This window comes from Artemia sp. Qi Xiang Cuo, chromosome 2 (assembly GCF_049724085.1).
Source record: "Artemia sp. Qi Xiang Cuo chromosome 2, ASM4972408v1, whole genome shotgun sequence".
Lineage (NCBI taxonomy): Eukaryota > Metazoa > Arthropoda > Branchiopoda > Anostraca > Artemiidae > Artemia > Artemia sp. Qi Xiang Cuo.
The window spans coordinates 81,888,225-81,914,524 of record NC_142795.1 but is presented as its reverse complement, the minus strand read 5'-3'; the positions used below and the strand labels follow the sequence as shown (position 1 = coordinate 81,914,524).

The 26,300-nt window shown below is 36.3% G+C and overlaps 2 protein-coding genes across 2 annotated transcripts in view; one reads left to right on the top strand and one right to left on the bottom strand.

Moving 5' to 3' along the window:
• Nucleotides 1-10,558, top strand: part of LOC148955690 (uncharacterized) — a 39,649-nt gene extending 29,091 nt beyond the window's left edge. Inside the window, exons 5-7 of the mRNA XM_089108304.1 lie at nucleotides 1,746-1,960; nucleotides 3,664-3,996; nucleotides 10,346-10,558. Of these exons, the coding sequence (XP_088964430.1) occupies nucleotides 1,746-1,960; nucleotides 3,664-3,996; nucleotides 10,346-10,375 (578 nt within the window). The 3' untranslated portion in view covers nucleotides 10,376-10,558. The remainder of the gene's footprint in view (nucleotides 1-1,745; nucleotides 1,961-3,663; nucleotides 3,997-10,345) is intronic.
• Nucleotides 10,559-17,941: 7,383 nt separating this feature from the next.
• Galk (N-acetylgalactosamine kinase) overlaps nucleotides 17,942-26,300 on the bottom strand; it is a 68,630-nt gene continuing 60,271 nt past the window's right edge. Inside the window, exons 8-9 of the mRNA XM_089103529.1 lie at nucleotides 23,884-24,076; nucleotides 17,942-18,516 (exon numbers count right to left, since the gene is read on the bottom strand). Of these exons, the coding sequence (XP_088959655.1) occupies nucleotides 18,345-18,516; nucleotides 23,884-24,076 (365 nt within the window). The 3' untranslated portion in view covers nucleotides 17,942-18,344. The remainder of the gene's footprint in view (nucleotides 18,517-23,883; nucleotides 24,077-26,300) is intronic.

Here is a 26,300-nt window from a genome sequence, read left to right as displayed (position 1 = left end):
CCCAAGCTTATTTTTTTCCCAAAGTCACCCGATCAAAATTTTGAGATAGCCATTTTGTTCAGCGTGATCGAAAATATGATAAATATGTCTTTTAGGATGACTTAATCCCCCGAAGTCCCCGGGGGGAGGACTGAAAGTTATGAACTTTACCCAATATTAACATATAGTATTGGTTATTGGGAAGTATACAGACGTTTTCAAGGGGGATTTTTTCTGGTAGTGGGGGGGGGGGTCGGGGGTTATGTGGGAGGATCTTTCCATGGAGGAAGTTTTCATGGGGGAAGGGACATTGCTATGAAGGGGGCGCCGGATTTCCCAGCATTATTGAAAAAAAGATCAGAAATTAAAAAAAAAAAAATTTCAACTGAAAGTAAGGAGCAACATCAAAACTTAAAACGAACAGAAAATATTACGTATATGATTGGGTTCACCCCCTAGTCAATACCTCACTCTTTAAGCCCAAGATTTTTTAGTACTTTCATTTGAGTTATTTATTCTAATTAATGGCCTTTGTGATTAAGGGGTCATTTTTAAAGAATTGGAACAAAATTCGAACTTTAGCTTATAGAGCAATGTATTGACTAGGGGGCGAACCCCCTAATATACGTATTAAAAATATATGAATATAGAAGTTTGTTACGTAAGTTAATTCGTAAGTTGCGTATATTTATTATTAATAAAAATGTTCGAAATAAAACTAAACAAGTTTCGAGAAAGCCATTTAACCAAATAAAAGTAAAATTAATACGCAAATTTTGTTTTAATTATTCATGTACGGTGAGCCAAAATCAAAACCTGCATTAATTCAAAAACGTTCAAAAATTAAATTAAAAAAAAAGTTTTTTTTTACTGAAAGTAAGGAACGACGTTAAAACTTAAAACGACAGAAATTATTCCGGATATGAAAGGGGCTGTCCCCTCCTCAACGCCTCGCTCTTTACGCTAATATTTGACTTTGTCACAGCTCTATTTTTTTTAAACAATAAAAAACTTTAGCGTAAAGAGCAAGGCGTTGAGTAGAGGAGAGCCCCTTTCATATACGGAATAATTTCTGTTCGTTTTAAGTTTTAACGTCGTTCCTTACTTTTAGTTATAAAAACTTGTTTTTTTTATTTAATTAAAGTCAGGCCCCACGTTAGTATATGTTTTTATATGCTATGTTTACATAGGTTTTACAACCTATTTTACTCTAGCCTATTCTTTGTTTATTAAAATTTTTTGTATATAGGTTTCTCTCATTCTAGATGTTTTGACACCACACAATGTATTTTGCAGAAATAATACGACCGCTTTCCCTGCTGTTCCTATACTAAGTGAGAGAAAAACTTTATTTTTGTTAGCTTTACCATAACTTTTGCCAACTGTTCTTCCTCTAAATTTAACTTACAGTAGTTTTCTTGACTCGAACAAGAGGCTGGACAATGTCAGTCCTAAGCGTGCATACTGTTTTGCCTCAGACCATCCCTTTGGCCCTGTCGGCTATGTGGTTTACGCAAAGTTCACCTCTGTGCAACCCCGTGGTACTTTGGTCAAATTTTCTTACTTTGAATCTAATTTACAGTAGTCGTCTTCACTTGGACAGGAGGTTGGATATTATCAGCTCTAAGCGTGTGTTCCGTTTTGTCTCAGGCCATCTCTTCGGCCCTGCCTCTGATTTACGCGAAGTGAACCTGTGCGCTATCATGTGGTCTCAGACCGCAAATTCTGTTATTTTATATATTTTTTTTTTGTGTTTTATTTTTTAGAAATTGTGCATTCCGACTTGAAGCCTGGAAATTTTCTCTTGGTTTCTGGGAATCTCAAACTAATAGACTTTGGAATTGCTACGGCAATTCAACCTGATATGACGTCTGTTGTTAAGGGATCCAAAGCTGGAACATTCAATTATATGTCCCCAGAAGCTATTCAAGATTCCACAAGTTATACTGATGATGAGGGCCAGCGGAGGAGGGGATGTAAGGTAAGTTAGCAGAATTCAGCCATCCAAATCAAAACAAATTTTTTGCAAACAAAATTTGGACTCTTACGCGCTGAACCTGATAGGCCGCATGGAAAGAGATGGCATATACTGTAAAATATATAAAAAAGAGATATATTTGTAGACTTCGCTAATTAATATAGCTGTCAATCACCTGAAATTAAATCAGATATGCATGTTTTCTTTTTCTTTTCTTTTTTTAATCGATGAAAGGAAAATTATAGCACATATATCACGACAAAAAGCTACAAAGCCAGTGAGCTTAACTAAGCCTTAAATATTTAAAATGTACTATAAGGCCTAAGACCTTCAAAAATAGTAACGGACATTTGCTATAAAAAATATACTATCGTCGAGATTCGAACCTACTGACACAGCAGTCTCTGATAAATCGTTGTTTAATGTTAATACATTCGTGGAAAGTGACGACAAATACTATATCTTGAATAATAATAAATGAAATAGTGAGACTTCTAGTGATTTCGCTGACGTTGTCGATCGATGATTTAACGAACGTCGTTTATCGATAAAGCAGTGCGGACTACCTTGAACTAAATTCAGTGCACTAGGTTTTTCACCAGTAAAGTAAAATAATGTTCTCCAGTATTACTGGAGTAATGTTCTCCAGTATAAAAACTCTTTGGAAAGAACAAGTAAAGGAAAATGGAAGTTAATTTTTTCATGTAGTCTATCAGTAGTCGCTTTGTTCGCCTATGAAGCCAATTTATAATCAGATATCAGGAAATATTTCCTAGATTTGTCCATCAACCGCCCCTGGATAAATTAGAACATTGTGACACTTTTCTTTCCTCTTTAACCACAATGGGCTTAATGGGCTTCTAACCACATTTAATAACTTAATTATTAAAATTTACATTATCCAAGCCACCTGATAATGGGGAGAGACTAATTAATAATCGCCTCCTATCATGGCTAAATAGCCCTTGAGAATGTTAAAACTCGGCTAATAAGACTACAGGTAAGACTAAGGGTAATTTAGAACAGTTCGATAGCTCAAAATTCGCTTAAACGTTGACCATACAAATATAATGATAGAAAACGATTCGAAAAAAAAAAGTCGCCAATAAGCATGTTAAATGAGACTGCGTGACCTAAAACTTTATTTGTTTGGTAAATTGACTCTTAAGACAGTCTTGAATTCTTAAGAGGGATAAAATGAATACTAACATAGAAAAACTCCTAGGTTGAAATCCAATATAATATTTACCCATTAAACATGACCGTTTCTACCTTGAAAACTGCCATGTCTTTCCAAATGTTTATTTAGGCTCTTGTGCCGTTTTTTTTAATCCTACCCCTCTCCTCTCATTGGCGACATATTTAATTTCAAAATACATCTAATTTTAAATTTGGTCGTTATCTGCTCTTTTGTTTCTAATATTAATTAGCAGCCAAACTGAACACACTTCAAGTCACCGTATACTACCAAAAAACTTTCCGCACAAAAATCTTGCCATTCCCGTGGAAAAGGGCGTCCTCCTTCAAAAGGAAGCAATTCACTCGGTAGCTATTTCTTACCGTATCTCAAAACTTTTCCAGATGGTGGCCCTATGTGTCTCCTTTAAAAGCAAAAAGAATAATAAAAAAATTCTAAATAAACTAATTAAAAACTTGTGACGTTTTGAAAGGAGAAGACCGTTGATTGGAATTTAATTCTTCTTCAGGTAGGAGTCAAATCTGACGTCTGGTCCTTGGGATGTATTCTTTATAATCTTGTATATGGCCGCACTCCGTTCCAACACATTACCATGCCAGTTGCAAAACTTCAAAAAATCGTAGATCCCAGGCATGAAATACAATTTAAAGATTGCGGAGATCCACACCTTTTAGACACGCTTAAAGCATGTTTAGTTAGAGATCCGAAGAAAAGGCCTTCCACTGATGATCTGCTGAATCACCCCTATCTCACTGGGAAGGAGTCAGATAGAGTCAGATTTATGTCATATTTAAAGGATTACTGCATGGGAAGAACTGTTGATGATGACCTAATTCAAGAGGTTGGTTTCTTTGTTTTTTGTATAAGTCTCGTTTATTCATAAACTATAACTAAAGAATATACAAACAAATGTATAAAAAGGACTGCCTGTTCCTTGTTTTTCGTAGTTCCGTCTCGAAGTTTATATTCAGAGGTTATTCTGGCCTTTCTTGCGCCCGGGGAAAAAATTCTTGAGCAGCTCCACCCACCCTCTGTCTCCCAAAAAACTTTCAGGTCAAACTTTAAAGAAAATTTTCATTTATTAACGAACTTATTTTCAATATTTAATTAATTAATAATTTATTGTTTAATCTATTATTTTAATATTTAAGTATTTTATCTATTGATTATAATTTATCAATTATTTTTATTTAGTAGCTGCGCCATCTACTTTATTTTAATAAAAAATAAAATTCCAAAATGACTACATCCGTTAGATAATTTATTTGAAAATTTGAGCCCCCTAAATTTCTGTGCCCGGGGCTAGTGCCCCCCTAAAACTGCCTCTGTTTATTTGAAATAACGACGAAAATAGGCGCTTCTGCACGTTTGAAAATCTATTAAAAACAATCACAAAATCCATGCTGGTCTCCTGGAATAAGCAATGAAATTTATTTTGGAGATATCATACTCCTCTACTACTACTCACTGCAGCAATAAGCCACCTGAGGCCAACACAGCTACGCATGCTCCTCCTCCATCCCAGTCTGTTCAAAGCCTCCCTCTTTACATCCTCCCAAGAGGTTCCCATTTCCCTTAAATCTCTCCTTACGATATCCTCCCACCCCATTCAGGACGACCTGCTTTTCGTTTGGCCCTAGAAGGTTGGCCGACAAGGACAATCTTTGGCAATCTGTCATCCTTCATCCGTAGAGCGTGTCATATCCATCTCATCCTTTCTCGCATTATAGCCCTAGAAAGTGGAATTGAACCATATTCTTCGCACAGCTTACTGTTTGAGATCCAGTCAACCTGTCGGGTAGGAAATCCGTAAGCAATTTCCCTAGAAAATATCTAGAAAATTTCCTCCATTTTTTGGAGCACCCACGCTTCAGAATCATACTTGTCCACTGTCATCACTGTCGGTTCCGATTTCTTATGTCAGTTCGTTAACTTATCTTCCAATTTTGTTTAACTGTGAAAAAACACCCTGAGCCTTTGCTATTCTACCTTTAACATCTTCACTGCTCCCCACCGTCTTTACTATTAATACCACTTTGGTAAGTGTAGCTGTCCACTTGGTGGATCTTCTCATTACCCAATATCACCTCTTCACCTTCACTTATTCCTAGTCTTAGTGACTTAGTCTTCTTGACTTTAATTTTCAAACCTATTTTTGCAGCCTGAATTCGAAAAACTTCTAAAAGTTCATTCAGTTTCGTAGCATTGTCATCCAGGATGCTAAAATCATCAGAATAATATGAGTCTAGGAGAGTTTTACTCCCCCAATTGATTCCGTGTTTTCCCATTGTTTTTGCTGAGCTCCTTAGGACAAAGTCTATCAAAATAATCCATATAATTAGGGACAGAGCGCAACCCTTACTTAACTCCTGATTTAAGACGAAACCAGCTGCTAACCTCATTTCTTAGCTTAACCGTAGCAATATTAATCTCGTACATAGGACTAATCACTTTAATGTATGCAATAGAGCTGCCTAAGTAAAGAACTATGTTGGAACAATGTATTTTGTGCCAACATAATTCCAATGTACATAATAACCAATGTATTTCGTAAGAACTTTGAAATGGGCTCATTCAATTGGAAATTGGAAGGGCCTGTGCCCTTTTTAATAGTCAAAAGTGATTGGAAGGCAACTAACACCTCTTCCATGCCCGCTATTTCCCCAAACACACCCAATCAGAATTTCTAGATAGCCATTTTGTTCAACGTAGTTGAAAGTCCTAGAAATTAGGTCTTTGAGAATGACCCCCCCCCCACAGCCCTCAGGGTAAGGGTGTTAGTTATGCCGTGGGGGCATAAAAGGCTTTTATAGAAAGTGTTATTGTAGAAACTTCAAAAAGGGCTCATTCGATTGGAAATTGAGAGGGCTGGTGTTCTTTTTAATAGTCAAGATTTATTGAAGGGCAACTAAACCCCCTCTCACGCCCACCATTTCCCCAAACACATCCAATCAAAATTTTAAGATACCCATTTTGTTCAACGTAGTTGAAAGTCCTAGAAATTAAGTCTTTGAGGATGACAAACCCCCACAGCCCTCAGGGTAAGGGTTGTAAGTTATGCCCTGGGGGCATATAAGATTTTTATCGATAGCGTTGTCGTAGAAACTTCAAAAAAGGCTCATTCGATTGGGAATTGTAAGAGCTAGTGCCCTTTCTAATAGTCGAAACTGATTGGAGGACAACTAACCTCCCTCTCATGCCCACTATTTCCCCAAACACATTCAATCAAAATTTTGAGATAGCCATTTTTTTCAACTTAGTTGAAAGGTCCGAAAATTATGTCTTTGAGGATGACAAAGCCCCACATCCCCCAGGACAAAGGTTGTAAATCATGCCCTGGGGGCATATAAGGTTTTTATAGAAAGTGTTGTCGTAGAAACTTCAAAAAGAGCTCATGCAATTTGGAATTTATAAGGCTAGTGCCCTTATTAATAGTCAAAAGCGATCGGAGGGTTAATGCCCCCCTCCCCCACGTCCATCATTTCTCCAAACACTTCCAATCAACATTTTGATATAGCCATTTTGTTGAACGTAGCCGAAGGGCCCGGAAAAGATATTTTTGAGTATGACAACCCCCCCCCCCCCACCTCCCCCACAGCCCTCATGGCTATGGTTGTAAGTTATGCCCTGGGGGCATATAATGTTTTTTTTAGAAAGTGTTGTCGTAAAAACTTCAAAAAGGGCTCGTTCGGTTAGAAATTGAGAGGGCTATTGCCCTTTTTAATAGTCGAAAGTAATCGGAGGGAAAATCACCCCTCCCCCAAGCCCATCATTACCCCAAACATTTTGATATGGCCACTTTGTTCAACGTAGTTGAAAGGTCTGGAAATTATGTCTTTGAAGATGACAACCCTCCCCCCATAACCCTCAGGACAAGGGTCGTAAGTTATGCCCTGGGGGCATATACAGTCTTTATAGAACGTTTTGTCATAGAAGCTTCAAGAAGCGCTCATTCGATTGGAAATTGAGAGGACTAGTGCGTTTTTTATTAGTCGAAATTGATCAGAGGGCAAATGCCCCTCCCCCTACGCCAGTTATTCCCCAGACACTTCTAATCAAAATTTTGGGATAGCCGTTTTATTCAGCGTATCAGAAAGGTCTGAAATTATGTCTTTGAGGATGACATATCCCCCCAGCCCTCAGGGCAAGGGTTGTAAGTTATGTCCTGGGGACATATAAGGTTTTTATAGAAAGCGTGGTCATATAAACTTCGGAGGGGGCTCATTGAATTTTTAATCAGACGCTCTAGTGCTCTTTTTAAGAGTCAAAGTGATCTGAGGGCAGCTACCCCCACCGCACACACACACGTCGTATTGTCCCAAAATACATCTAATAGATATTTTGAGATAGCTATTTTATTCAAAATATCCTCAATATTATATAACAAGGTTTTTGGGGTTGAAACAAAACCCCAGAGATTAGGGGCAAGGGTTGTAAGTTATGTCCAGGGGTCACTTAAGGTTTATATGGAAGGGTCACTTAAGTTTAACTTTAGAAGAGACTCAGTCTTTCTCCCTGAAAAAGACTATCTCAATATAAAGCAAACAGTAATTAATTAACCCTTTCACCCCGGAGCCCGTCAAATGACGGGTGGCTAATTTTGCTCACCAGATGCTATCTAGTGTGAAAAGTAGTAACTAGAACCATGCTCTTTGTATTCTTGAGACATCTACCAATCTATTGATGTATCACACGTGTTGTTCGGAACATTGCAGTGGACGAAAATTTAATTAGAAAAAAGTGGGAAAAGGTCTCTTAGAGCTAGTTATTTTGTAGTTGGAAATCTAAGTAGGCATATCATTTATTTGTCTACTTTTGTAATATCATCTAAAATTAAATAACCTAAATTAACCAATGAGAGTTCTATTTAGTGACTAGCGCCATCTAGTGGGCTGTCATAATTTCCGCAAGTCAGTGTACGTCAAGTGACAAGACTGGGACTCTCAGATTGGGAGGCTTGCTCCTTTCAGATACTTCTACAAGCATATTCCACTTGATTCTCTTGAGATTTTGGATGAAAAGACAGACTCGTACCATATGAAGGAACACGGTAAAACTATAGCAGTCAAATGCAAAAGTCTGGCCCAAGAGATACGCCAAATGGTTGGTATCTCAATCCTTATGGGATCCCTGAATCTGCCGCAGATACGACTTTACTGGAACAAAAAGTACTTTCTTCCCATAGTCGCAAGAACACTTCCAACAGATCGATACCATAAATTACGGAATCATCTCCACTTTGCGTCCGAAGAGGACAGGAACGAAAATGATGCGTTAGGGAAAGTCAGGCCTGTGTTATCCCTTGTTAGAGCGCGATGTTTGGACCTTGAAAGGGAGTAAAACCTATGTGTAGACGAGCAGATGATCCCCTTCAAAGGCCAGACGAGATGAAGAAATACATAAAGTTAAGCCAAGACCGCGGGGGCTGAAAAACTTAGTTTTCTGTGGTTCTTCCGGTATCATGTACGACTTAGAAGTTTGTCAGGGAAAGATACCCCTATTGGGGAGGAGCACAGAGAAACAGCTGGAGGTTTGGGAGGAGCCATTGTTCTTAGTCTGCTGGAGAAAATTGACAAGCATGTCTATCACAAAGTGTATTTCGACAACTACTTTGCAACGTTCCTGCTTCTTGGCAGCAGGAACTATCACAAAGGGCAGGATCTCTAAACGAAGAGCTGGTCGTTCTCACCAGCAACAAGATGCCGAGAATTCTCTGGCTCCTTCGCCGTCCCGACCTGCTGCGCGATCAACTTTGACGATCGAAAGCGTCTCATGTGACAGAGTAAATCACTTCCCTCTGCATTCAAAAGGTCGGAAAGCCTAGTGTCACTATGAAAAGTGTCCAAAACTAAAAAAGAGGGTTTCACGGATTCATTGTGAGAAATATAAGCTTGCGCTCTGTCTGAAAAAAGACAGGAATTGCTTCAAGATTTACCATGTTCACTGGGTTTGAAACTTGACTTTGTACATATGTTTTGTGCCTTTTTATATTTTTCGTATAAACGAAGTTGTCTTGCTGGTATACCCTTGTAGTCCCATTACTGTCATTTGACAGGGATCGAGATTTCTAAGAATATGTGCCTCGACGGTTTTCTAACACAGCCATAAGTTTTCTAAGGTCGAAATGATCCATATACTAGAAAATCAGAATTTTCGTGTGCAGGAAAAATATTCAGGGCTGAAAGGGTTAAACTAAAAATGAACAAAAATATAATCAAATAATCTACCAAGCATATAACTACCATAAATTAGTATAAAAAAATAAATGAAACCCAAAACAAACAGAAATTAAAATAAATAACAGAGTCAAACCCATAACGAGCAGGAATTAATATGAGTAGGGCTCTAAACCCCATGCTTTCTAAAAGCCAGAATATAATTTGTACTTTTACTGAAAACAAAATACGTTTGAAATGTTGTCACTTTTATAACTTTAAGAAATCAAAAATTAATTAAGATTTAAAAAAATAAAGATCAGCATATGTACATTAAAGTGACAATGCACATTTTTTTCAGTAAATTCATTGGATTTTTTTTCCAGTAAAATACAAATTATATAATGGCTTTTTCGGTTTTTTTTTCTGTTTTTTTTTTTTGTATAAAACCGTTTTGTACGCGACAAGAGTATACCAATAATTTTTTTGCTCAAGTCTATAATTTCAAAAATGTTCTCAATAACAGTTCTTAAACAAGATAATAAACCCACATTGTGAGGAATTCTTAACAGAGGGGCATTAAGATGTTCATTAAATGAAATGTTCTCCAGTCTTCTACCTAACACTTCTTAGAAAAGTATTAATCAGCTGAAGAACACACTTTTGTAAAGAGTGGTCCTTGATAATTGTAGATGTTAATGATGAGTCTACAGGGGTCCTTTTCCGATTGTTAATTCTACCCTTGTCTTTAATCTTCGTTTTGTTTTCTTCTTTTTTTCATTCTTCGTATCTCTGTACGAAACCATTTTGTACCCAAAGAAAAAGTATAGCTATCATCTATTTCTCACATCTATATTTTCGAAAATGTTCAAATAAGAATTTTGAAACGAGATAATAAACCCACGTTGTGAGGAACTTTTATACTGAGGGGTATTGATATGTCCCTCAGACGAAATATTGTCATTTGAAATAATCCTGATTTATCTCACTGAGGTTTAACTATGTCTAATATATTTGTATCTTTTATACTTTCAGATTAACAAAATGCTGGACTCTACTAGATGATTCGTCCTTGTGGAGCCCTCCCCTTACTCTCAAAAAGAAGTTCTTCCAAACGCAAGAAGAAGTAGTAATGAAATACCAGCACGTTAAATGAAATATAACGATTTGTATAATTTTTTTCAGGACTATTTGTTATAATTTGAAATTTTGAAGAATGTAAAATATTATTAAAATGTTGATATCCGGGCCGTAGTAATACTAGAAATAGAGAATGAAGGACTCATAATTCGTTTTTCTATGGAGGAGTCTCATACGTATTGTTTTATTTTTAGAGTTTTAACATTGTTGTAACAAAGACCTAAAAGCGTAAAATAAATCATCGTTTTGCGGCTCGACTTCTTTTAAATGCTTAATGAAACTTATTTAGCGAGCCAAAAGGAATGAAAAGAGATTTAAATACTCCACAGTACTTTAGCCTCTAATATGCCAGATTCTTTAAAATTTGTACCTCCAAACCGGTTTGTAATAAGTGATTTTCGACAATGCCATATCGATAATTTAGCGCCCTCAACGTTTTACATAACAAAACGAAGAAAGCAAATTTTTTTATTGATGCTTAACCCTTGAATGTTAGAACCCACATACTTTAGCACCTACATTTACTTTTATTTAAATTTTTTTTTGCATACTGACCAATGCGTGGTTTGTGGCAATCTATATAACACTTCCCGTGTTTGTCCCCCCAGTTTTCTTCAGGCACCCGTCTGGTCGACTGTGGCTTGCAGAGTTACACTGCTGACCCCCGTTCCCAATTAAATAATCAGCAACAACAGGACTCGAACCCGTGACCTTACGATCACAGGATTTCAAGTAGTGTGCTAACCCCTCGGCTAGCAGCTGGGAGTGCATGCTCTCAGGTATTGAAACCTTTACGCCGAGCGAACCTAAAAAAATAATTTCGTTACGCGGAACGAATGATAAAATGCTTGTATTTTCACCAACATTACCTGTGAAACTTCTCAAAAAGAAGGGAACGTGGAAATGTCTCAAAAAGAAAGAAACTATCATGAAAGCTTCAAATTGCTTTCTGCATTATAATTCTTTCGTAATCAGTAAAAAATTAGCATATTTAAAGGTTTCTTTCAATCTTGGAATTTTAGAGACAGAAAATATGTGGACAGATGTGTGTCTCAACCATCTTATTGTAATCGTGTCTTGTCTCAGAACAAAAGAGTCTTGATGAAAGAAAGTTTTTTAAACTATTTTAAAAGAGCGGTAAATTGACATTTCTGGTTATTCTCATCGTAATTTATCTTTTAAAAAAGTCCTCATAAAATTACAAGCTTTTTTGCTTCAGGTTATCGAAAATAGGGAAAATATTGTCAGTTTGACCAAAGAGTTATGCAAAAAAACACATGTTTTATGTGTCACTGAGTCAAAATTCTACTCCTTTGAGAGAGATGAGCTGCGTAGGTAGGGAGAGGAGAAAGGGGGGGGGGGGAGAAACAGATTACTGTACTCCACAGTACTATGACCTCGTATGTCCCTACATTGAAGCATTTCCACTCCAATTATTTTTAGTAGATTAAACTACCATCTTATATAATTATAATTATATAATTAGATGACAAATAATTCCAAATGATAATGAAAAAAAATTGACAAATGATTTAATATCCGTTACAAAATGCGCAATAAAAAACGAAAAAAGTGAACATTTTGGAGATGTTTCTTGGTAGGCACGGATCCAGAGCCTTGATTTGGGAGCGGCGGCCGCGTTACGAGGGAAAAGTGGGACATCATCCATCAATCCAGAATTTCGTTCACAATAGTTGTGAACGTGTTAAGGCCGGGTTTACTATCGACGTAACGCAACGCAAGGGGGAGTTGAAACCAATTTTTGTAATAGGACCCTTGGAGATCAACGGATCACGTTGCAGCTAACGTAAGACAACGGGAAACTTTTTCGAGGTCGACATTGCCGCCATAGATTCATCGATTTCCGTTAGACAGTCAGAGGTGGCCTCTGTCAAAGTGAAAGTTATGCAACTGTTGTCTGTGGCATATCTGCCTGTTCTTAATTGTAATATTCTTCATTGCTCCGTGATGTGATCAGGTTGGGTTAATTTTGCAATGTCTGAGATGAATGGATAGTCGTTAGTGGCCATAAACTTTCAAAATTGTCACTTTGTTTATATTTTCACTTTTCTCTAGTTATTATTCTGTTTTGAAATGTGGGCAGTGGAGATGTCACACATTCCCGAACAAGTTGTATAGTAAACACCTTAAGTACGTGCTTGGCCTATGATGGGCGCTCCTCGATGAATCCGTAATGAATGCGCACTGAATATTGCAACTATAGTAACACACATATTCATTTGTTACTTAATTTGGTTGATGTGCTTTAATCAAGGAGGCACACTTGTGCCTCTATAAAGAGGCGACCCACCACAATGTTAAGCGATTTCAGGTCCTAGAGGTCGCAGAGAGACGGCGGTAATTGCATTTTGTAGCCCAAGCTCAAACTAAGAAACTTGCAAAATTTCATCCTCCTCCGACTTTATCTTCATGGGGTAAACTGGGCCGGAAGTTTCGACCCTCCCACCACAGCCCCCCCTTAACGTTGTCCGATTCGGCTGAAATTTATAGGTTAAGCTTTCCTAGGTCCCGGGAGCTTATCCTCGAAATTTCAGCTCAATTTGATCACTTCTTCCCTGTTTTCCAAAAAACAAATATAGCCACTTAAAGTTCATCTCTTTTTTTTTTTTTAGCCACGCCTACAGGCCACAGTTGGCAACGGATCCGGGTGAATGAGGACTCATTCGAAGCAGAATTCGACCTGTTAGGGCCTTTTGATATTTTCAGACCGAAAAAATTATCCCCCGAATTTACATTTACGAAAAACCTCGTTTTCCTATATTAGCCCATGTTAATTTTTCCCTCCACAACCCCCCTTTAACGTTGTCTGATCGGGCTGAAATTTAGAGGATAAGCTTTCCTGGGGCCTGGGAGCTTATCGTCGAAATTTCAGCTCAATCTGATCACTCCTTCCCTGTTTTCCAAAAACCACATATCAAGATTTTTGGGAATTTGCTTGCGTCGAAAATACCTTCTATTTGCTAAACAACAATTACTATTGTGTTTGTATAGTCCAGCGGCTGAGACTTCAGACTTTCAGGCGGAAAACTCGGGTTCGATTCACCATCAGAGCAACTTTTTTATATACTTTGAAAAGAAACTCAGTTTCTTTTTTAAATTATTTGAAAAAAATTACGTTTTCTAAAGAGTTAAAGAGGCTGAGTTACAAGGTCGACCCTTAAAACGTACAGGGATTAGGAGGCACAGTTGGGGGGCTGTTAAAGAGGCTGAGTCACAAGTTCGAACCTTAAAACGTACAGGGATTAGGAGGCACCCTGTACGACGTGATTTGAGTATTCAGGAATTAAAAGCCTTAACACAAGAATGTTCAAGAGCGGGGGGTTTGGGGGCGGAAGCCCCCAACTTTAACTCCTGACACGATCAGCTAACAGTTAGTCAAGCAATAATAAGTAATAAACTGTACAAAAACGTGCAGAAATTATTTGAAAAAAACTACGTTTTCTAAAGAGTTAAAGAGGCTGAGTTACAAGGTCGAACCTTAAAACGTACAGGGATTAGGAGGCACAGTTGGGGGCTACCACCCCCAAACCCCCGCTTTCGCAGCCTTTAAATATAAAAAAAAATTTCTTTAAACTGAAAGTAAGGAGCGACATTAAAACTTAAAAAGAACAGAAATTATTCCGTATATGAAAGAGGCTGTGCCCTCCTCAACGCCTCGCTCTTTACGCTAAAGTTTGACTTTCTCACAACTCTTTTTTTAAACAATAAAAACTTTAGCGTAAAGAGCGAGGCGTTGAGGAGGGCACAGCCTCTTTCATATACGGAATAATTTCTGTTCGTTTTAAGTTTTAATGTCGCTCCTTACTTTCAGTTTAAATAAATTTTTTTTTATATTTAAAGGCTGCGAAATCGGGGGGTTTGGGGGGTGGTAGCCCCCAACTGTGCCTCATAATCCCTGTACGTTTTAAGGTTCGACCTTGTAACTCAGCCTCTTTAACTCTTTAGAAAACGTAGTTTTTTTCAAATAATCATAATTATAAGTGAAGAGAAATATACATAAATAGTATAGTATTCATTTGGTTTAAGTTTCCTTCACATTCCATCACGTCACGTTCCGTCGATTGTAAACCCGGTCCTAAGGGCTTATTGTATATTATATCTTGTGGCAAAATGACCCTGCTAATGTTAAACTCACATTTTACCTCTTGTAACCAAGGATACTTCTGTGGGATGACGTATTCGGCACAGTAGGACCCCCCCCCCCCTAACTCAGTGGCAACCGATCTACTAAATGCATTTAATTAATTTTTAACATGTTGAAGTATAGATTAATCAAAAAATTTGAGCAAGTTAAACAATTTCAAATCGAGGAGGGTGAAAAGTGGGCTTGTAGATTTCAATGTATTTATATTTCAAAGGTTCAACTACAGATACTTAAGTCAGAGGTAAAATCGTTAAACAGACGACTCAACTTTTTTTTGGATTTTGTAACAAAACGGTCGACGACTTTGTCTATGTCGACTTTTATGACCCTGTGGATGTTCATTAGTGGAATTCCTGTCAATCGATCTTCTCCCATTCGTGACCGCAACCATGTTTTTAGTCTTTTCAGCGTTGAAAAGGATCGCTCAGCGCTGGGAATACTTGCTGGTAATGAGCCCAAAATGTGCAATAACTTTGAAATGAGTGGAAAATATTGTAGTCACATAGGGCTAAACTTAATAATTCATTTGTAGGGATGTAAGCTTCTGAGTACTTTTCCCTCTTCTTTCTCCAGAGAAGACACTCGTTAAGCAGCAGCTCTTTTCTCAAACATTTGTCAACATTAAACAATGAATTAAACATGTCTGCCACTTTTGTCAATTTGGTCTTTTGTTTCATCATCATGGTAGTTTTCACTCATCATTTGGGCAGGGAAAATCATTGTCAAGCTATAAAGCCACAGCGTTCGGTCTTAAAATCTACTTTTTAAATCTTCAATCACACTTTCTAATAGGGGAATGTAGATGGAAACTCTGCAATACTGTTCTTCATTTACCACTGGGTAGTTTTCCCTGTGCTTTTGTCGTATATTTAAGCATAAAATCGTGATTTTTGTATCAATAAATTCAACTTTTTCGCTAGACTTTCCAAAAATTGAACGAAATGCTTCCTCACATGGGCGCCCATAAATTGAATTCCAGGGGGGGGGGGGTTACCTGGTCTAAGTGGCACTTTTAATGGTATATAATAGGAATCTAAATACAAAAATATAAAGATAAGGCAACATCATTCATCCAGGAGGGGGCGGGCGCCCCCTTCTGCCCCCCTCCTTATGGGCGCCCATGCTTCCTCAGCGTTGTCTCTCGTTTCCTGCAGAATTCTTGAAGTATCTGGAACTAAAGAACTTGCCTTATCCACTGTAATATTTTTATTCTGTAAATATTGGCTTAGACTAAGAGTCGTTCCTAAAACATCACTCATGTAGATCACTTCTACAAAGAGCAGCACTAAGCGATTTGCCATTAGAGGCTGACTCAATTTCTCACCATTCAGAAATAACGCATAGAGCGTCCACAATATTTGTGAGACTAGCTGTGAACTGCACAACAGTCGTATGTCTTTCCACTCATCTTGTCTCACAAATACTTGAAATTTGAGCAAAGTATACAATACTATAACACAAACCTAAAACCCATCTGTTGCAATTGTTATCTGAGTTCAAACCATTAAAGACCCATGGATCTGTTATGCTAATAATTTCATTAGTAGCTAATAAAATACATGAACAGCAACCAAACAAGAACCGAGCATAAACTGTAATCCAATAATTTAATTTCCTAAAAAAAAGCTTTAATGTGGTAAAAAGCATTACAGCAATACATCCCCCCCAACAATACGGAGCAACGAATAGTGAAAAGCTTGAGCAAAGTATCAAACTAAATAACAATAACACATAACTGTGACCGATGGTCAGAATTGCTATCCTAGGTCAAGCCATTAAACCCTCCCAAGCCTTTTCTTTCGTTAATCAGATTACAGAGGTCATATAACAGAACAGCTACCAAACAAGATCCACGCACAAATTGAGAGCTGACTATTTAATTGCCGACAAAACAACAACAGTAAAGATAATACACTTCAATATCGTAATTAGCATTACAGTAACACAGCTTATCCCAAGCAATACAAAAGCAGAATAACAAACACCAGAAAAAATTGAGCAAAGTGTTTAACATGATAACGATACCATAAGTCTGTGACCTATACATCACAATTAATACAACACCGAGGTACAGCAATCTAAGGGGTTTTTCCGCCATCTAGTTGTTTGCTAACAGAGTTAGTTGTCAGGTATTTGTTTGGACGGTGGAAACAGAAATGTTAGCTAACAGAAATATTTCACTTTATATCCTCCAACAACTGTCTCCAACAATTCTATTTGTTTAAGACATTCTCTAACAATGTTAGTTAACAGTTTTTCGTTGGACAGCGGAAATACTATTATTGGGAAAATTGTTAGCTAACGGATTTTTTTGAACAGCGAAAAAAATCCTCTAATTTCTTAGCCTTGGAGCGCTATCAAAATACACGACGTAAATAAAACCCTTACAATCAATAATATGTGATTTTCACTTTAAAGAAAGATCACAGAAAACTTTTTTTTCAAAACTAATCAGTTAAATTCAACTACGCTTTCTGTCCGTAAAAACTCAAGGCTTAACAATCTATCGACCACTAAAGGATCAATTTGGCGAATTCATTTTCTGGTGCTGAGTCACCAATTTCTAGGTTGCATTCTTATGAATGAAACCGATTCATCCGGATAAATCCTAAAGCACCGATGACAGTGAAAATTGTTATTATTATTATTTTTTTAATCTGGTATCAACTATTAACAAAAAACTTAACATAAACACAACTCCTCCAAATGCCATACAAAGATAAAAATAATAAAAAAGATAGAAAGAAAAATGCCATAAGAAAGATCACACAAAAAGGCTGCAATGTAAGATTGTAAATTATTCCGTTTTGTCATACAAAATTTTTTTTACTGAATTCACCAATTCATTTATTGTTCACTATTTTTAATATTCATTGCTGAAATATTTCAATTGTTATAGCAAAAAATCAGTTGAATACAAATGAAACAACTTGGCTTTGGCTAACAGCCAAAGCTTATTCAGTTTTAACACACTATGTGATCAACATTACCATGATACTGCCTATTTTATTGCACATCAAGCTCTATTAATAATTAAATAATACATTCCACGTAAAATCTTTTTATGCTTTTATTTTAGCTCTTTATGTTTTTATTTAGTCGGATTACAAAGAAATAGAGATAGTGATACTGATTTCATTCGATAGTGATCTTTAGTGATTTATTTCGATTTCATTTGATTCCATTCGAATAAAATCACCCGGTTTAATACTTAAATGCGGGTATTTCAAATGAAAAAACAAATCAAGATGATAATGAAGAAATTTATTTTCAAGATCATTTTTTCTTTGATTTCAATTTGTTCCTAAGGAGGAATTCCTAGTTCCTAATTTAGTACTTTATATTTTCGTAGCTGCTTACCAAAATTTTTCAAATACTTAATAATTATTCCAAAAAATCATTTTGTTTATTAGTTCTGTGATTATTAGTTATTCAGTTTTCATTAATTTAGTACAAAACCCTTATAGCATTGCTTTTAGTATAGAATATTTAGTACAAATAAGTGACAGGATAGAAAAATGGGATAGAGCGGAAAACAGGAATGTACTGAAAAATAATAAAGTGGTATATTTTTATCTTTAAAACTCTCTTCATTTAGAAATGGGAATAACAATATTGAAAGTTTTCAAACATACATTTCGTAAAAACCCAAATTAATAATATAAATAAATGGCCCATATTATCGATTTGAAGCTTAAATAGAAGGCAACACACTTAATATCCTAGTATTCAGGCTAATTCTAAAGAAAAGAGGGTGGCACCAAAGCCTGGAGATGTAACAAACATCACATGACTCCTGGCGAAATTTTTCTCAAGCTTCTGATAGTAGTTCTTCCAAACAAATTCCTGGACTTCTCCTACTTTCTTAGCAGGTATCATCGCCACTGCACAACCACCCCACCTATAATAAATGTCTATGCTTCAGTAATAAAAAAAATCCTCTACGGAGCTACCGTAGTTCATATCTTAATTAGTGGTAAAATAAATACAGGGAAAATGAAAAAACTAACGTTATATATTTTAAGGCACGTACTTCAAAACGATCATAATTTTTTCTATCATATAAAGCCTTCTTGAAAAATTCAATTTTACTTAAGCATCATTGAAGATTTAAATTTCATTTTCTTTGGGGGAGGGGAAAGATAGCTTCTCTCCACCAATAGTAATAATAATAATTTTATTTTTGCTCGCTCATACAAAAAAAAAGAGAAAAGCGGAGTAATACAAACGAAGAAAAGGAAAAAAAAGAACACTCAGTACCTAAGAACAAATAAAGTAGCAACTTCTTCATTCGTACTCGTAGATCAGATGTAGAGGCAAAAACTCGAGGAATATTTACAACGCCGTTTTTTTCTACGCTTGTTTCAGTAGACGGCACAATGACAATTTGGGTCTACCATATTTTGAGATCTTAGAACGAATGTGTTTCTCTCGTAGATTAGGAATCGAAACAAAAACTTAAGGTTTTTGCAGTATACAGACCGGAGTTTTAGTCTGTCAGTTTGCGTTAACCAGTCCCATAGCGGCGATGCACAAAGCAGGTGAAGGAGAGCAACCGCTGCGTAAAGCTTTGCAAGAATTTTTCTGTTCAAGCTAAATTTGAGAGAGACAAGCTTTCCATAGCTTGAGCGAATACTGTTGGTCATTTTCGCAATTATTAGTAAACGAGTACTTCTGATATCATGACCGTATGTTATTGCCAGGTGCTTCATGGACTTTCCAGGGAAAATTTTCGTTTGTTCAACCATCACATATGTAGGACCACTGCTTTGCTATTTGCTTGCCGACGGACAAAATTCCACAAACCCTGTCTTTAGTGCATTTACCCTTAGAACGATACTTTTGTAACCAGTTATCAGGCGGTCAATATTTTCTTGTGGAGAAGTAAGGTTGCAGCTTAACATCAGCAGGTCGTCCGCATACAAAGGCAGGCCGAGGTCACATAGATTGATAATGAATTCTAAAGCAACGTTTTATCTTCGTATGATTCCTTATTTCAGTCATTATTTTGGTTTACTTACCTTCAGGAACACTCGTTAAGCAAGTGTCATCAGCAACAGAGACGTTACGAACGAGGGGACCCCCAAATCCACACAATGGATTTAGAAACTTGAAGAAAAAGTGATGAAATGGTGGCGCAAACTTCTTATTTTTCAAAAGAATAAATGAAGAAAAACAATGCGATACAAGAAAGAAGATAAACATTCTTACATAATATCCACAGAAATACACATATCCCGAAATTTTTGTCTATGGTGGTTAAATGACTCAAAAGAAAGACAACTGTTTTGCGATTATAAATTCCTATGATAAGAAGGAGCCTGAGACCATTCTAATGATTGCTACTTTTGTTCCTGCCAAATCTGTGGGTTTATCCGCAAATATCGAGACCTAATATCTTATCCTAATACCACATTAACAACCAGACACTCCGCTCTCATGGATCTGGTGTGCCAATGCCTTTGCTTTCAACTAGGTCGCCAGTAATCTCTCCAGAGTCATAAAATACGGACGTCTAAGGCTTTGATTCCAATCTTAAGTTTTCTGAAAACATTTTGCCCTAAGCTTTCTTTTAGGCTGAACTAATCACATGAATAAAGATCTTGACCTTTGAAAAGAGGCAGCTGAAGTAATGGGGTCTAGCTTGAAAAAAGGCACTTTCTGTTAAAAGAAACCTCTTTTATAGGTAGTAGAATCAAGGAAAGAAGCCCTTTAAGTAATTTGATGAATAAGAGAAATTAGTCAATTGTTTTATTTCTGGACTACCATGTATTCAATATTATTTGCTTAACTTACTAACTTGATTCTCTTGCCGTCTTGCCGCAAGCGTTGAGAGAGCAGTAATCATCCTTCTCAAGGGCACCCAGTTTTGAGCCGCCGTAGGTACTCCTTCAAATCTTATTTCTGCCTTCCATATGAACTGGTGTAGAATATCGGACACTCTCCCTCTTCAACGAAGAATGAGATCCTATCACCAATCGATACAAATCATTCATTCGCTTTCACCTAACGGCCACTTGGTTGAAATCTTGGATGATATAATATAGGAATTCTTTTGGTACTCGGAGAAGGTGGCCGTACCATGTCAGCGCACGCAGACATGCTATGAGCCAGGAAGTTGGCTTTACTGATAAACTAATACCAACAGATACCCTCCTTCTTACGTAGTCCTGCGGTTTGAGTTACATCCAGCTTCTTTAAAGTCGTGGTGGTTGTTGGTCAAGTTTCTCCACCACATTGTATTTTAGAAATGCATTGAGTATCCGCATCTTTGTGAGGTGGCTAAAAACAGAGTCTTCCTAGTCACCCTAGGATGGAAATTGCCATGGTGATTCATGCATTGACTTTGTTTTGATTGAACGATCACTTGACAGAATGGAGCCGATGTGCGTGAGGTCGTTCACGACTGCTACTTGGTTTTGACATAGTTCGACAGTAGAAAAAGTGGTAGAATAAGATGAGATATTTAATTCGAAAAACCCAACAGATAGTGGTAAAGAACTGTAAGTACGGAGTGATGCAACTCAACAGTAACCGAAACTCTAAAAAACGGAATTTGAAGTGACCAAAAAGATTGGAGGGCAGTTAGGCCATTTTCCACGCCCCTTTCTCCCCAAAAATCTTCCGATCAAAATTTGAGGTAGCCCTTTACTTCAGCATAGTCGAAAGGTCCAATAACTAAGCCTTTAGAGATAACCCATCTCCGCAGCCCCTGGGGAAGATTTTTGAGATATAAAATTTACCCATAGTTTACATCACAGTTCATATATTATCCAGTATGATCATTCTCTATCTCACCCATTATAAAAAACCGGACCGGGGTGTGAGTGCTCCGGAGAACGTTTTTGCAGATATAAACATGTTAGACATGCTATACAGGTCCGACTATTTCCATCAAAGTGCATTGAAACAAACGGAAATAAAGCTAATGCATAAACAGGCTAAACAAGCTAAGGCAGAAATAAGTGGGAGGAGCTTTTTGTTCACGAAGACCAGAAATGATCTGCGATAAGCTTACTGGTATATTCTGTCTACTCTGGTTTACATATAGTATTTTTTCAATGAAAGTATGTATACATTTTTCGGATGGGGGGAGAGGTGAATTTTCTGCTGAGGAGATTTTCCACGGGGATAATTTTACATGATGAGGGGAGTTTCTGAGGGGGGGGGGGTGAACTTTTCAGGAGAAATTTAACTGGCATTATTTATAAAATGATAAGAAGTTAAATAAAAAAACAAAAAAACAAGTTTTTTCAGCTAAAAGTAAGGAGCAACATTAAAACTCAAAACGAACTGAAATAATTATGTACATGAGGGGAGTTACCCTTTTTTCAAAACCTTGCTCTTTATACTGAAGTTTGAATTTTATCCCAATTTTTTATGAACGACTCCTGAAACACAAGAGTCGTTAAATTAGAACAATACGAAGCTTTTTTAGAAGTAGTAACAAATTTTAGCGTTAGAAGAACGATGTGTTGAAGAGGAGCAAACCCCCATCATACACACAATAATTTCTGTTCGTTTTAAATTTCAATGTTGCTATTTATTTCAGTTGGAATAAACTTTTTTAAATTATATAATTAATATCAGAAGCCGCGGAGTGCCGAGCTCTAATTTATAATAAATAATATATATAATATATAATTCATAAAAATAATACAAATAAAAAATCACAAAAATGACAAATCTGGCAAACAATACCAAAACAACAATATAAGAATGAAAAATGATCCGCTAGTTAAACAATTAGACTTCAAATTGTTAGAGCAAGTCAAAAGGAAAAAAACATGTAAAACTCGATAAGAACTAACTAGTATATAGGCTAGATTAGCAAAAACTCTTTTAAAAGGACATTTAAAAAAAAGTGGGAGGGGGACAAAACAAGCGAACAAATACATAACTTAGGCAGAATCGATACCAAATAATAAAAGAAGAAAACTAGCGAGATATAATTTTTTTCTGTATTGAAGGGAACAAAGTTTTTTTCATATCTGGAGGTAAAGTAACAAATAGGGGACAAGCGAGGAACTGGTTCAGAAACAGTTAGCGGGTTCAGAAATGGGGCGGGCAGGATCTGGATGGGTAATGTCTTTTTCAGAGGCAACGCTATAGCGTTGCCTATAGTAAAGACCATACGGCTCCAATGTTTTATTATTTATTTATTATTTATTTTTTTTCCCACAGGCTTCATATGGAAAGGATCGTCCTATAAACTTCAAAGGGGGCTCATTCGATTGGAAATCGAGAGTTCTAGTGCCCTTTCTAAGAGTCAAAAGTGATTGGAAGGCAACTAACCCCCTTTCGACGCCCACTATTTCCCCAAAAACATCCAATCAAAATTTAAGATAACTATTTTCTTCTACGTAGTTGATTTCCAGATATAAATTATGTTTTAAGGAGGAAACTCCCCCCCCCACAGCCTTCAGGGCACAGGTTGTAAGTTATGCCCTGGCGTATATAAGGTTTTTATAGAAAGCTTTGTCGTAGAGCCTTCAAAAAGGACTCATTCGATTGGAAATTCAAAGAGCTAGTGCCCTTTTTAATAGTCGAAAGTGATTGGAGGGCAATCTTTTTTTGGGTGAAAAAAATTAGATATTTATCATTTAGATTTTTGGAGAAGTAACAATTTTTTATTGACACTTTGTAAATTGGAAATAGGCTATTGCACCAATCTTCAGTATTCAGTCAGACTCCAAAAGAGAGAAGGTCCAAATTTTAAAAGAGGGCGGTAAGAGCCATAAGTTATTGAGAAAGAATACTTAAAATTTGAAGAGAGGGACAAGAGGAGGGAAAGATTACAACTCCCACAAAATGGGGACAAAGCTGAGGGGGACAGTTACAATTATTCATATTAGTTATAATGAAATCTACAGAGGTGTTTCCCTAGCAGTAGATGTTCAAACTATTTGATTAACTTTAAGAGAAGAGCAAATTGAATTCATCATAAGGTCATGGGCGTCATCAACTAAAAAGAAGTCCAGCAGTTGAATATTTAGAAATAACAAAATCAGCACTAGTCTGCAATTGCTGGATAACTTTGCGTTTCACAACAGTATTTTGTTAGGCGAGTAATAGAAGAGTGCCATTGCAATAACATTATAGGGAAGGGGGAGTACTTTTGGCCTAATACTTAGCCAAAGATTTAATCATGCTCAGACAAACTAGGGACTGGAACAATTTTGAGGTAGACCAACAAGCACAAGTTTTAAAAAGGACCTAAGAGAAAATTTCTGTATAAAAATCACAAAGTTAATTAATCCCATCATACCCAGCTCCAGTAAGGCGTACTCCATACGCCATTGGGGCCACAAGGTCGACTAGTTTATCAAGTTCTGGGTGACTACATTCGTAGAGGTCACGACAGGAGGCATGACTTTCATTCATAAGTCTTCCAAGTGTAGCAAGTGAGGCTTGCTGAGGGTTGTCACAAGTCTTTTTAAATTCTTCTACACGAGCCGCCTCTAAAAATGATGATAAATTACAGAGTATATAAAATTAGCTTTGAGAGCCCTGGTAAAACCAATAAAACATATGAAAAAATTAAATAAGTATTACAAGTCCTTGTATCTATCCCATTTTTAATATTGTCCATTTAGTTTGATTCCAATTTACTTTCTAAAGGTAATGAAGACATAATAAAACATTGAAAAAAAACTAAAATTCAAGTCATAAAAGGTTATAGAAGCGTTACATCATTTGGTACTTGTATGATAAACCCACTACCGCTCCAGTTGTTCATTCAATGACGCATTATACCGGTTTTTTTTTCGTTATTTTCTTTCAGCTTAGCGTGAGACAAGACAAAGAGAAGTGACAAAATAGAAGGAAAATATATAATTTGGACTATATATTTACACATTAGGCGGGGGGGATGAAGTATTTGGAGAGTTTGAAATTAAAAAGCAATTCTTACTACATAATATGCAAAATAATTGTACCTAATACATTAGGCATGCACACCCACTATAATTTACCCCCACCCCCTCCGTATTGTGCAAATATATAGCCCAATTTTGTTTCTAAAGTATTTTATTTTTATCACACTTTGGCATATTTCATTAGGATTGAGCGTCAGAGAATATTATTTTTTTATTTTTTTATTATTTTTATTACTTATATTTTTTTTACAGAGAATATTACTATATTATTATATATTCTTCTATTATATCAGAAGAATATTAGGTAGTGGGTATATCATACAAGTACCCATCCTTTCTCGCAAACTAGATATTAAAAAAAAGAAGTTTTTCACATTAAAGTAAAAAACCCACGCTAAAACCTTAAACAAACAGTAGTTTAACTATTATTTTAATGAAAAAGCTCAAATTTTCCAACATTTACTATTTATCATAATGCTTTAAAGACAAATGCATCACTTAAAGTACCAAAGACAGTGAAAATGATATCTGATACTTTGAACTGGTTAAGTGGAAACTCAAATAGCCATTTACATCTAACCAATTACGAGAAATTTGCTATTCAATTATTACTGAAAAAGACTATGCAGATAGGGATTTTTTTGTTCCAGAAGGCACTAAATTAAGAAAAGAGAAACATGGAAAATTCAGCAAAACGTAAGGTATCAAGAAGTTCAGCAAATCTGGCCACTCTGAAGCAGTGGCTAGACGGGATGCATTTGCGAAATTTCTGAAATGGGCGTATTTTCACTATCAGGGCTGTGATCCTTTAAATCAGACATCTTAAAACATTGTTAATATTTGAGTTTTTATAGACAAAAAGCTTATCAAATTAGTTAATTATTTCTGGTCATTTCTTCTTCACGACAGTTAAGTAAGAAAAAAGAAACATGAGTGAAAAACCAGCAAAACGTAAGTCATCAAGAAGTTCAGCAAATCTGGCCATTCTGAAGCAGAGTGGTCAGATGGGACGCATTTGCGCCACTTCAGCGCTTTTGGCGGTTGTGCATTGAGTTTTTCAATTGGGCTTATTTTCACTTTTATCGGCGCGATCCTTTAAACCAGACATCTGGCAACACTGCTCTTATGGTGCAGTTTTCTTTGAGAATCAAAGGATTGTTAATACTTGGATTTTTACTGACAAAATGCTTGTCAAATTAGTTAATTATTTCTGGTCATTTCTTATTCACGGTTCACCGTCACAACAGAGACTAAAATAAGGTACTACCAAAAAAACTTCATAACTATAAAACAACAAATGAAGAATTTGGACAGTTTTCTAGTTTCCAGGTAAGAGGTGAGTACTGAAAATAATGTTGTATGTGTGTAACCTATTTTTTGTTTGTTTGTTTTGTTTTTTCGTAGCCATGGCCCTTATGAATTTAGAACATTAAATACCTAAAATATCTAATATCTATTATGTATCCTATTATATTTGTTTTGTTTTTGTAATTATTATGTTATTTAATGGTTATTGCTATGTACTATGCGTTTTTTATTGTTATGTATGTTATTGTCATGTGTTATAATTTTGTGCAAAAGTGTTTGTTTTTTTCTTTTTTTGCCATGGCCCAAAAAAGCTTTCGTTTTGCAATAAAATATCTATCTATCTATCTATTTATTTCTAATAACCATAAAGATAAAGTAAACAACACACAGTAGGTAGAGCATACCATACAGAAAACCCAAAGTATCATTGTTGGTTTTCTAAATTGACCTATATTTGTCTTACGATGACCACGACATTAAACAACAGCTCTAAAAATGT